Source organism: Camelina sativa, chromosome 9 (assembly GCF_000633955.1).
Source record: "Camelina sativa cultivar DH55 chromosome 9, Cs, whole genome shotgun sequence".
Classification (NCBI taxonomy): domain Eukaryota; kingdom Viridiplantae; phylum Streptophyta; class Magnoliopsida; order Brassicales; family Brassicaceae; genus Camelina; species Camelina sativa.
Genome location: NC_025693.1, coordinates 14086232 through 14098711, shown reverse-complemented (window position 1 = coordinate 14098711; position 12480 = coordinate 14086232). Strand labels below are relative to the sequence as shown.

The window sequence follows — 12480 nt, the reverse complement described above, 5'->3', positions numbered from 1 at the left end:
AAAAAAAAAAAAAAAAAAAAAAAAAACTAATTTTATGCGCAGCATTTGTTTTTTTTTAATAGCGCCAGTTGCGTATGTTATTATACTGAAATTATCTATAGCAGTTATATTATCTAGTACGGTTTTTTTTTGTAGCTGTAACCTATTCTATTATAACATTGAGAAAATGCAATTGATTACCAGATTTTATCGTATTTTAAAATTTATTTTTTATGCTTTTTTATTAAATTGTAATTTAGGAAAAATTATTACAAAAATAAGATTTCATTAATGGGATTTAGGGATTCACTTTTTACACTAAGAAGAGGCCTATTAGCCCAACAAAAAGATAATTCAAAACCCAACATATACAACATGAAATCTTCTTATTACAGGAGCCCAAATTCTAAAGCCTAAAAAATAATACAACTTCTCATTTGTTGACTTCTTCTTATTCTCCTCCTTCTTCTTCTTCTCAAAGAACACCTAAGAACATCAAAATCAACCAAACACAAATTAGAACGTAGATATTATAATATGACCATCTTAATTAATGGACATACAAACAACAAAGTGTTCTAACCTATTTTTTTCAGCCATATGAACAATAAAGTGAACAACGATTTCCTTTCGTAAAATTGGAACCATAACCTTTCGTCGATTATGGAAGTTAATCCGACGGTAGAGAGGAGCAAGAGTCACATCTAATTCTGTGATGGTGGAATAGATCGGTGTCGTCACAACATATTTTACTCATTATTCTTTATTTCACAACCCTAGGGTTTAGGGTTTAATTAGGATTCAATATTTCACAAAAATATTTCATTATTTGAAAAATAAAACAAATATATTGATTAGTTATATATATGTAGTTAAATATTATGTAACAATCCAAAATCCCCTATATATTAAAAGAGAAGCATTCTCTTAAAAAAACTGACGTGTCGTCGCCAGAGAGCTTTGTCCCTATTTATTATTTGTCTTTAATATTCCATAATAATATATAAAACTATCACTGCTATTTATTTTATCAACTGCTACTACTATTCAATTTATTTATATACACAATATTTTAGATTTAATAATTTAGTCTCATTTTGAATTATTATTTACAGCTACATATATGCCATTGTGTTTTTAACAAAAAAAAAAACAAATGTGTTATTCTTAAAAACTTTATCACATAACTTTATTAATATAAATTAAGTTTAAGGTATAAATATATTTTATATATTAGAAAAAATGATTTATTGAAATGCATGTGGGTTATCCGCGGATCTCACGAATTCAAGCGGGACAGATGCAAAGAAATTTTGCAGCTCAAAATATATTAACCCGTTGCGGGATGGCTTAGCGGACGGGTTCACTACAAGAAAACAGCCAGTTTTCGAGAGAAGGAATCGTCAGTAATCCCTCGGAAACAGCCTTTTCCGACAAATTACCGAGGAATAAAAGTCCTCAGAAACCGCTTGTCGGAAATTATAAATCGTCTGAAATCCGTCGGAAATTTCCGATGGATTTCCAAGGGTGTACAATTTCCAAGGGATTTCCAAAGACGCAAAATTACCAAGGAATTTTAGAGGGAAACATCTTTTCCGACGGAATTCCAAGAGGTAAGATTTCAGAGGAATTTCCGAGGGAAAATAATTGCGAGGATTTTCCGACGACTACAGAGTTCCCGAGAACTTTGCAAGGGAAATAAAAACAAATAAATTTATATATTTATTCGAAATTATAAATAAATTTATTTAATATAAAAATAAAAATTCTTCAATAATAAATAAAAACTAATATATCAAAAAGCTGAAAATAAATATATACATATCCTAATACAAAATATATAAACCCCAATACATAATTATCAAACTAAATAAAAATTCTCATAAAATTAAAATAGTTTAGAAAAAAAAAAAATTCTTTAATCATGAGATTTTCTTGCTTCAATTCCTCGACCGTCGCGTCTTTTTCTTTCATTATCCGGTTAAGATCTTGAACTTGTTGAACAAGTTGATTGCCCCGAGGAAAAACTGAAGAGACATTCCCATCTCGTGACACAAGATTTCCTAAACCGGGTCTCTGACCTTTGATTAAAGGAATTTCCTAAGTTAGAAGAATAAAAAATAATTAATGATTAGAAATAAATAAAAAGACAAAACAATATATTTAAACATACCTAGAGTATATCAAATCTCTAATTCAATAACAAATCCAATCTACTTAAAATAAATTAATTCTAAAATAAATACTTTCTAAAATTATTTACACAAATAAATGGTTTCTAAAATTACAATCTAAACATATATCAAATCCCTAATTCAATAACAAATCCAATCTACTTAAAATAAATTAATTCTAAAATAGATTCTTTCTAAAATTATTTAGACAAAGAAATGCTTTTTAAAATTACAGTCTAAATCTATATCAAATCCCTAATTCAATAACAAATCCAACCTACTTGAAATAAATATATTCAAAAACCTAATTCTAACAAACAAAACCAAAAATCACAAATCAAACTTACATGTTTGAAGATGGTGACCGGCGGTGGGAAGGAGCTGACCGGCGGAGGGAAGCGGAGCGGACTGGGGGAAGGGAAACGGAGCTGACCGGCGGAAGAAAGCAGATCTGACCGGCGGAGGGAAGAGATGACCGGCGGAGGGAAGAGATGACCAGGGGAGGGAAGAGATGGCCGGCGGCGTTGGGAGCAGGGGAGGGAAGGAAAGACCGGCGGAGCAGGGGAGGAAAGAGATTGTCCTTCGATTTCAGCAGTTTTTCAGAGTTGTCGATGGGAAAAAAATTCTTTGAACATGGATATATAAACATTTTCAGAGGACTAAACCGTCGGAAATCCCTAGAAAAAAATTAGGGTTTTGCCGCGTGAATGAAATAATAGGCGGGTATTTATTTTCGCCTCGCAAACCCGTCGGAAATTCACCTTCCGTCGGAAACCCGTCTAAAATATTTTGGCTTCCCTCGGAAATCCCTCTGAAATACCATTTATTTAACCGAAGAAAACACATTTATCTGAACAGTCCAAATCCCTTGGAATTCCGTCGGATAGTTTAGTCTCCCTTGGTTATCCGTCGGAAATTTCCAAAGGATTTCAGACGGATATTATTTTTTATGACAATTTTATAAAAATTGATTAATCTTAAGAGTTGTTTAACACTAGACTAAGACATATTGTCAACACAATTACATTTAGGATCATAATAGATAAAATATCACATAGTTTTTTAAAATCAATTAACTCTCACTAAATTACAACTACATCTCTAATATCATCTTCTAAACACTTAAGTGTGTAGATAATGTAATCTTCCAAATGTTATATTTTTTTGTGGTACAATGTTTTATAATCTTATTTATTGTCAAATATGGCTTATTGTAATATTAGACAACATATTAGATGTGTCAAAACTTATAAATTCTTTAATAAATAAAAATCACTTGGAATTCCGTCAAAAGTTTCCGACGAATTTCAGAGGACCCGGAGGAGTTGTCCGACAGATTTCAGAGAACACGGTTTAAGCCTCGGTAATTCATCGGAAATTTCCACGGGTTTTCCTATGAAACAAGTTTTTTTTCTTAATCTGACCACATTCGTCTTCCCTCGGGCAGCCCTCTGAAATTTCTGACGGATTTCCAAGGGAATGTCCGACGGATTTGCGACGCTTTGTTAGTTTCCTTGGTTATCCGTCTGTAATACCGAGACTGATGTTTTTTATATATATATGATATGTATTTGTATTATATATTACATATATTTATATTATAATCGCAACAGATATAATGGCAAAGTTCTCACTAATCTGTCAGATATCTCTTAGAAAAAACCAACGGTCTTGGTCCCTCAGAAATGCGTCGGAAATGTTGAAAATTTTCCGAGAATATTCTGACGACCTGGTTTTCATCGGAAATTTCCAAGCAATTACAGACGGATTAACATATTTCCAAGGATTTTATGAGAGACTTTTTTTCTTCAGAATTTCCTCGGAAACATGTCGGAAATCTCTCGCAAATCTGTCAGAAATTTCCTATGGATTTTTTCTGTCAGAAATTCGTCTGAAATCGACGTGCTTTCTTGTAGTGCGTTTGACCGAGTTAACAATTTTATTTAAATCATTTGGTTCATGAAATTTTTGTAGTTTTTATCTGATTTGATAGTTCAAGATTTTGATAAAAATCTAACTGATTTCGGTTCACATTCGATCCAGATCTGCCATCATGTCAATCTAAAATTTACGGTGAAAAGATTAATATTTTAAACTTTAAAAAACTTGATGAATTCAAACCTATATAAGATTGTATTAGAAATGTTATACTAAATAAATGTATTTACAAATGTAATATTTCAAACAAAAATTTGGTCTCGTGCAACAGCACAGGTTATTACCTAGTTAGCTATAAAATATGAACTTTTTACACCTTCATATTTGTTTTTAACTTGTTATAATTAGCATTGACGTTTATTTTTCAATTTTTGTTATTGGTCGGTTATATCATTTATCAAATTTGGTCGGTTATATCATTTATAAAATTTGGTCGGTTATATGTTATTCATGAGCATAGTACTAGTATTAAAAAGAGAAATATCTATTAAAATATTAAACACATGAAACATGCTTAATTATCTCGTTCCAACAGCAAGTACTTAGCCTAAAACGTTTGACTCGAGAAGGATTACTTTTTTTCGGGTGGATGTTACAAAGTTGCAGCTAATTAAACAGATAGCCTAAAACGTCTCACTCAAAAAGGAGTTTATAGTTTGGCCATGCCACTATTGAGCCGATTGCATTAGAAATGTATTGGATTTCTGAATTTGGTCTCCATACACTTGCAGTACCAATCTTCGAAACTTCTACCCAGACCTTGCTGGCATTCTTGCCTAATGGGAAGTGATGGACAACATCTGCAGGATCAGTAGAACACACTCTGCCTTCTGTTACTCTGCGTCCAGAGTTATTACACTCTAACAAGATGCACTTCTTCTTTGCAGCTTTCCTAGTATTGGTGGTGTTGGTACTTGTAGCACTCTATAGCACCCAAAAACATCAAAACTACTATTAAGCATCCATCACAGCAAAATCAAAATCTAACACAATAATGTATCCAAAAAGAGTATCATACCTGACTAGACTTTCTCTGTATTTCTTCTGGTGCATGTATGTAGTCTATCCTTTGGATTGGCCATGCGATTTTCACATTCAGTGCTTCACCCATCAAATATATTTCGGAACTTGGTCTCCACAAATAAGCATTAGGGTTAATAACACTTTCAACTTGCAAAACAACCGCATTTTGACATATACGAGTATTATCCACCATTTCGTTTTGATCAGTCGACAACACAACACCCTCAGCAATAATTTCATCTTCAAATAAACCCAAGATTTTGCATCTAGCAACTTTGTCATTTGTTGTAGGATCCTACAGTTATCATGTGTATGGTTAGTCATGAAACAACTGCTGGGACATCGTAAAATATCCCAAATGGTTATTAAAATTTACCTGCTTAGAGCCATCAGTTTGATGAGAGAGATCTTCATTGTCCAATATCACTTTATGAGATGGCCATGCTATTTTGGTCCCTATAGCTTCTGGCAGGGAAAATACATCTGTCGTAGGCCTCCAAATACATGCTTCTCGGACAAGTACAGACTTGATGATTATAGCTGCCATGTTAGGACCTAATGGAATTCCGCCAATCCTATATTGAGGTTCAGCAGAGCAAAATTCTCCTTCACCAACGACAATATATGTTTGAGAAACCCAATCCAGTATCTGACATCTAACTCCTGTGCTAAAATTACTATCTTCAGATTGAGAAGCAACATTACCACCACTTTTCTTGTCAGCTAATTCTCGGACCATATTCTTCAAGTCCTGAACCTCGCTTTGCAATTCTTCAATTTTAGAATCTCTGGCATGAAGGTGTGCTAGCTTGGTAGCAGTAATCCCTCTGCCCATCCCTTTGACGTGTCCAGGTTTGCCAATTCCCAACACTTTGCTCACAACATCCTCTTTAATATTAAAAGAACCGCTTGTTGAGTCCATTTGACTATCAAGTGATTTGATTTGTTCATGAACAAATGCAATTCATGTAGATTGGTCAAAAAACTATAGAGAAGACTTATTACTTAACATGAATTATGTATGATTCTTACAATAGTGTCAGCAAACTCGGGCTTCACAGGTCTGCAATCGGCATGTGTGTGTCCTGCAATCATGATCTTACTTCTAGTGATCGTTCTAGGGTCTGCACTATTTTTTTTCTATAAGCAAGTCATAGTATTTATCATCATTATGGAACTCATAATATAACTTGTAGAAAATATACAAGATAGAGAGTCACTGACCATTTTTTGACCTAGTCTAAACATTCCTTGGCGACTAGTGGTGTGAAGAATCTGTTTCTTCTTCATTTCTCTAAACTTGTTGCTTTTTTCTGCACAATAAAATGAGGTTAATTAAATTACAGAACAGTAATATGAACATCCTCAAATAAATTTAAACACATTCAACCTTAAAAGCTGCTGTACTCCTACTCTTAATCCAAGAGTTCCAAGTTGCAATAGATGAGATGTTGCTTGGTTTTAATGAATTCCTCTCTGTAGTACTCTTTGCATCTCGAACTTGGTTTAACAGCTTAGACTTTTCACTCCTCCAAATACCACCCATCTGCTTTAAAACAGCATCCTTCTGCCACTCTTCTCTTAAATTAAATCGCGCCTATAAGAAAAACATATTTCCAAGAGTTAAACAAGATAATTGAGATGAGTTTATTAAATATAGTAGAATAGAGTAAACCTGAACTGCTTTCCATAATGTATCCTTCGTCTGCTTATCGACTTTCCTCCAGTCATCAAGTACTACCGGAACATGTTCCCGGACAGGTGCACCAAGAAAAGATGATAGTGTTACTGAACCTTCTCCGTAGTGCTCACCAAGCTCACTGAATTCCACATCTACTTTGTCCTTAGGATCCTTCGCCACTTTACGCATCTTGGTTGGTCCTCTTTTCTTCTTTTCTTTTTTCACCTGACTGCGGTGTTTGTACTTCTTCATTGATAGGATTATGAGATTCTTGCTCCCTAGTCTCAGTTCCATCTGAGAATCTAGGTTGATCTTCTGGAAGCATACCATCTGGTATATGAGAAGGAGTTTCCTCAACAATTTGTTCTGCAACCCCACCATCTAGTAATTGAGAATTTACTTCCTCAACAGTTTGTTCTGGAACCCCACTATTGACGTCCTCAGGATTTTATTCTGGAATCCAACCATCAACTTCATCGACGTTTTAGTCTGGAACCCCATAGTCAACTTCATCGACGTTTTGCTCTGGAACCCCACCATCTGGTTTCTCAGCAGATTTTTTTGGATCAGTTTCTATAATAGCAACTTCTTGATTCTCAACACCATTAACGTCACCCAACTTACGTGCCAGAATCTTTTGTTTCCTCTGTTTATTAGCATTTTTCGTATCTATGGGAAACCTGGGCTCCAAACCTTGCTGACGTGCACTTCGACGGACTAGTACTCCTCTTGTCTTCACCATTTTTTATCCTGGACCACCAACCAAAAAGTTAAATTAGCTACAAATCAAAGTTGCTAAAACCTAAGTCAACGTGGACATATTATTCTGCCACTATAATCCCATCATAATCATCCCTAGCAAAAAAACTCTCATCATCAGAAGATTGATTATCCAAATCATCAGCAATCTGGATTTGAAAGCTTCATATGTCACTCCAAAATCTTAAGTCTTCCGCTTAACATCATCAGTGTGAAAGCGATGCCCATTAATGACAAAACCTTTATGAGCTTGTGCAATGTATTTCGGTCCAAATGCTAACCACATCAACTTCTTCGAATGATCTTTCGAGTTAGAAAGAATCTAGTTAATTAGAATATAAAAATGTAAGTGACTGATTTGAAACTAAAGACTACTTAACATATAAATGGATGTGTACAAACCTTTTCCTTAATCCATTCTATAAACTGGTCAAGTATGATATTTCCATAAAACAGTTTCACTTCTAGCGCATCGAACATCCTTAGCTTGCAATTCTTCTAAATGCATCCTGTTTTACCATACAAAACGATGTATATGATATGCAAGATAAGTAAAGTTGCAGCTAATTGACAGGGGATGTTTTAACTTACTGTACATAAGGATCCATAATTGCCAAGTTCATCAAAACATATCGATGTGCTACCTCTCTCTCTCTATCTGAAAGGGTCACCTCTCTGCCCTTCTGTAGTGATCGGCCTTCGACAACAAGTCCATCTGTCTCAATATCTTCATTACGGTTTACTGCTTCTTGAACATGTACTGATTTTTTTAAGAACTCTAAACAGAATGCTATACATTCTCCAGCCAAGTATCCCTCAGCCATACACGCTTCTGGCCTTGCATAATTTTTAACATATGCCTTGAGTATCTTCATGTAGCTGCACAATGTAATATCAGTATCCCAAAACTAACACATTTATATAATAAGACGAATACAATAAATAGAACTTAACCACTCGAAAGGATACATCCAATGAAAGTGTACAGGTCCTCCTAAACGTGCTTCTCTTGCTAGATGTATAGGGAGATGGAACATGATATCAAAAAGTGATGGAGGAAAATACCGCTCTAGTTGGCACATCGTCTCCACAATCTCAAACTCCAATGAGAGCAGCTTCTCAGGATCAATTGTACGCTGGCACAATCTGTTGAAGAAGTTACATAATCGAGTTACCAACACCCGAGGTCCTCTTGGAAGCAATCCTCTCAATGCAGCAGGTAACAAATTCTGGATGAGTACATGATGATCATGGGACTTTAAACTACCAATCATAGGAGGGTTGATTGAAACAGAATAGGCAATATTTCTGAATTGCCATCAGGACCTCTGAATTTAGCCAACCGCTCACAAAATCTTTTTTTCTGCCTTAGACAACCAGTAAGCCGCAGGAGGCAAGTACATTTTCTTACCCCGTACTTATGAATGTAAGTGTTGTCGAATCCAAATATCTTCCAAGTCTTTTCTTGCTTTCAGGCCATCTTTTGACTTAGCATTCTGCATCAATGTAGATAATAAAGCATCCGACACATTCTTTTTCTACGTGCATAACATTAATGTTGTGTCGCACCGGCAATTCCTAACACATGAAAAGACAAAAATTAATAAAAATCAATTAACCGGCAATGATGTTAATTGACCTTACAAATTAATAAAATATAAAATATTACCTTCCAATAAGGTAAGTCATATAAGATTGACCGCTTCTTCCATCGCCACTGATCAGAAGTTTCTTCACACTCTTCCTCTGAAATTTCCTCATCTGCTAACATCTCAGTTCTCTTCCTTTTAGTTTCCTTATCCAAGGGTCTTCCAAAATCATTCCTGAAATCCTTAAGTGTCTCAAAAATTTCAGGACCTGTTTGAATCCTATTCGCAGTCCCTTCCTCAACCGTGTTGTCAAACCATCCTTTTCAGCATCTGTAAGGATGTCCATGTCTGAGTCATCTCCTATTTCCCATATATACATACTTACGACTAAACTTCAACCACCTAGTAGGTGTATCCTTTCCACGAACACTACACGCTTGCTTGCCCTTCACTTTACAGCCAGACAATGTCCCTAAGGCTGGATAGTCACTGATAGTCCACAATAACAAAGCTCTAAATGTGAAATGCTCTTCCAGATATGAATCATAGACATCTAAACCCTCATTCCACAAATCCTTCAAATCATCTATCAAAGGAGCTAGATAAACATCAATGTTGTTACTCGGAGCTGTTGGACCAGGGATCAACATAGTCAACATGATATTCTTAGCCTTCATACACAAAGTTGGATGCATGTTGTAGTTCACCAACAACACTGGCCACACACTGTATTTGGTATTTTGAATAGCAAAAAGATTCATCCCATCTGTAGAAAGACCGAGTCGAAGGTTTCTCGGTTCAGCAGCAAACTCAGGCCATTTATCATTGATATGAGCCCAAGATATAGAATCTACAGGGTGTCGCATTGTACCATCTTCGGTGGCATTGGTATAATGCCAACGTAAATCCTCAGCCCTTTTTTGGATCTAAACATCCTCCTGAATCTGTCCTTGACTGGAAAATACCTAAGAACCTTTCCTGGAATCCCCTTCTTTTCCTCACCACTTTGCTTATCTATCTCCCATCTTGAAGCACTGCATCTTGGGCAGCTTTCCATCTCACCAAACTGTTTCCTGTAGAGAATACAATCATTCTTGCACGCATGAATGACATCATATCCAAACCCAAAAACCTTCATGAATTTCTTGATTGCATCTGTAGACTTTGGCAGCACATTGTCTTTCGGCAGCATGTCATGAACTATCGTCAATATATGATCGAAGAAGTTCTCTGATAGTCCACTTTTCACTTTTATCTGATAGAGGGCCATGATTGCAGAAACCTTGGTGTAATTAGAACATGTTGCATACAATGGAGTTTCAGCATCTCTCAAACTCTTCCTAAATTCAAAGTCTCCAATAGTTGCATCCTCCTCAGATTCTCCTGGGTTTGATTTTTGTGGACTGCCTTCACCATCAAAATAAGCTTCAGTTTCTGATGTTGGAACACTATCCGACATCTCATCCTTTCTTTTACCATGCATACACAAACACTTATTCTTCATGTACTTTTGTAACATCGGCGAACCAAATTCCCGGTTTAGGGATTGAATCGGTCGATGCACTATGTGCATCGGTGATGCAAGGTTGGTTTTTCTGCGGATGAGTTAAGTTAAACGCTGCGTTTTGGGTTAGGAAAAACCCTTACCTCGAGTTTTTGTCTCATTAGGCGAATTTAGCCGTTTTTGAGAGAAAAAAAGAGAGGAAAAGAGTTCTTGAGCGTTTTGGGAGATTCTTGGAGGTTGGAGGCGTTTCCTGTAGAGATCTGTAGCTGAGATAGTTGTAGGAGCTTCCTAGGAGCATGTTCTTGCTTGTTTAAGGTTCAGAAACTTCTTGGCAAAGGTAAGTGCATGACCATGGCTTATCTAAGCTGGAGATATCTCTGATTTGCTTGTTATGTGTTGCTAGGATTGTTAGATTGTTCTTTGGGACGTTAGGAAGCTTACTTGTGGCTTGGGATCGAGTTTTGTGGTTGTAGGAACAAAGATCTGGCGAGAAGCTTTGGGGGAAAACGATGCTCGGCATTGCATCGGTCGATGCACTTTGTGCGTCGGTCGGTGCAAATGCGTGGACGGCGCGTAAAATCTAGGGTTTTTGTGCTATGTCGAGCATGCGTTGGTCGATGCAAAGGGAGCATCGGTCGATGCAAGTTAATCTTGCATCGGTCGATGCAGATCTTGCATCGGTCGACGCAACCCCCAACTTGTGTTGGTCGATGCATACTCGGTGTCGGTCGATGCAGAGTCCTGGTTTGTTATTGTTGATTGTTGATTGTTGGTTGATAGTTAGAGATGTCCCTATTGCTTGTGTGTATAGCCCAGTAGGTGAGAGGATTGCCTTACTGAGTGTTTATAAAATACTCATGCATTGCAATTTGTGTTTTTGATGCAAGTAAAGGCAAAGTGTGATCGTGGAATCAAGGCAATGAAAAGGAGGATGTCTAGTGGTTCGCTTGGTTGTCTGGCTTCTGTTAGGTTGCTAGAGTTGAGTCCTAGAATGTTGTTTAGGATTGCTAGTTCTCTGATTTATGTTGATTGGAATTAATACTGGTTATTATTTTATTGGTTATTGGATATTTATTGGTATTTGTTATTCCGCTGTTGGTTGTGATTGTGGTAGACTATTTATACTTATGGGACCACTAGTTGTAGACTATTTATACTTATTTCTTATTATTTATTAATTTTTTTTTTTAAAAATTTGTCGGGTCGTTTCAGTTTGGTATCAGAGGCCTTACGGTTCTAGGTTTGGGTTCACTAGGCTTTGTGCTGTAGATGTTTGGGATTGCATGCTTCGATTGATTATGTGAGTTAGTCGATTGTGTGTGGTATGGAGTCCTATAACATCCTCTTCGAGCCTACTGTGTGATTCCACGGCGAGTTTATGTTTCTGTGTTATAATAGAAAGTGTTTGCTTCGTCTTCTGTCCATGGTAGTGCAGATGGCTAGAGATGGTGCTGTTGCTGGTCGTGGACGCGGATGTGGTCGTGGATGCGGACGTGGTCGTGGTAGGGGCAGAGGCCCAGCAGTGAGTGAGACTGCGGACCATAGTGTGACAGTTGAGGGTGTTGGCGAGTCGTAGGGTGGCCAGGAAGATTCCATGAGTGTGGCTGGAGGGGGCGGTGTTGATGCTCCAGTGGCCGGTGATTCTAGGGTTCCGGGTGTGGGAGTCCCAGCGGATGGAGTCCCTGGTGCTGACTTTACGGTGGTTCTAGCACAGTTGTTAGAGTGGTTGCCAGCAGTGGTACCGGCTCAGGCTCAGGTGGTGCAACCAGTGGTGGCGGAGGAGCAGCAGCCAGTGGCTGCAGTTGCAAGAGCACATGGACGTTATTTGTTCAT

The 12480-nt window shown here is 36.9% G+C and overlaps 1 protein-coding gene across 1 annotated transcript; it reads right to left on the bottom strand.

Moving 5' to 3' along the window:
- LOC104715265 lies at positions 7739-10602 on the bottom strand. Its single transcript, XM_010432684.1, has 8 exons — positions 10015-10602; positions 9529-9814; positions 9224-9462; positions 9097-9132; positions 8620-8783; positions 8146-8433; positions 8009-8063; positions 7739-7876 (listed from the first exon to the last, which is right to left on the bottom strand). Exons 1-8 carry the CDS (start codon positions 10600-10602, stop codon positions 7739-7741), a joined length of 1794 nt encoding a protein of 597 aa, XP_010430986.1.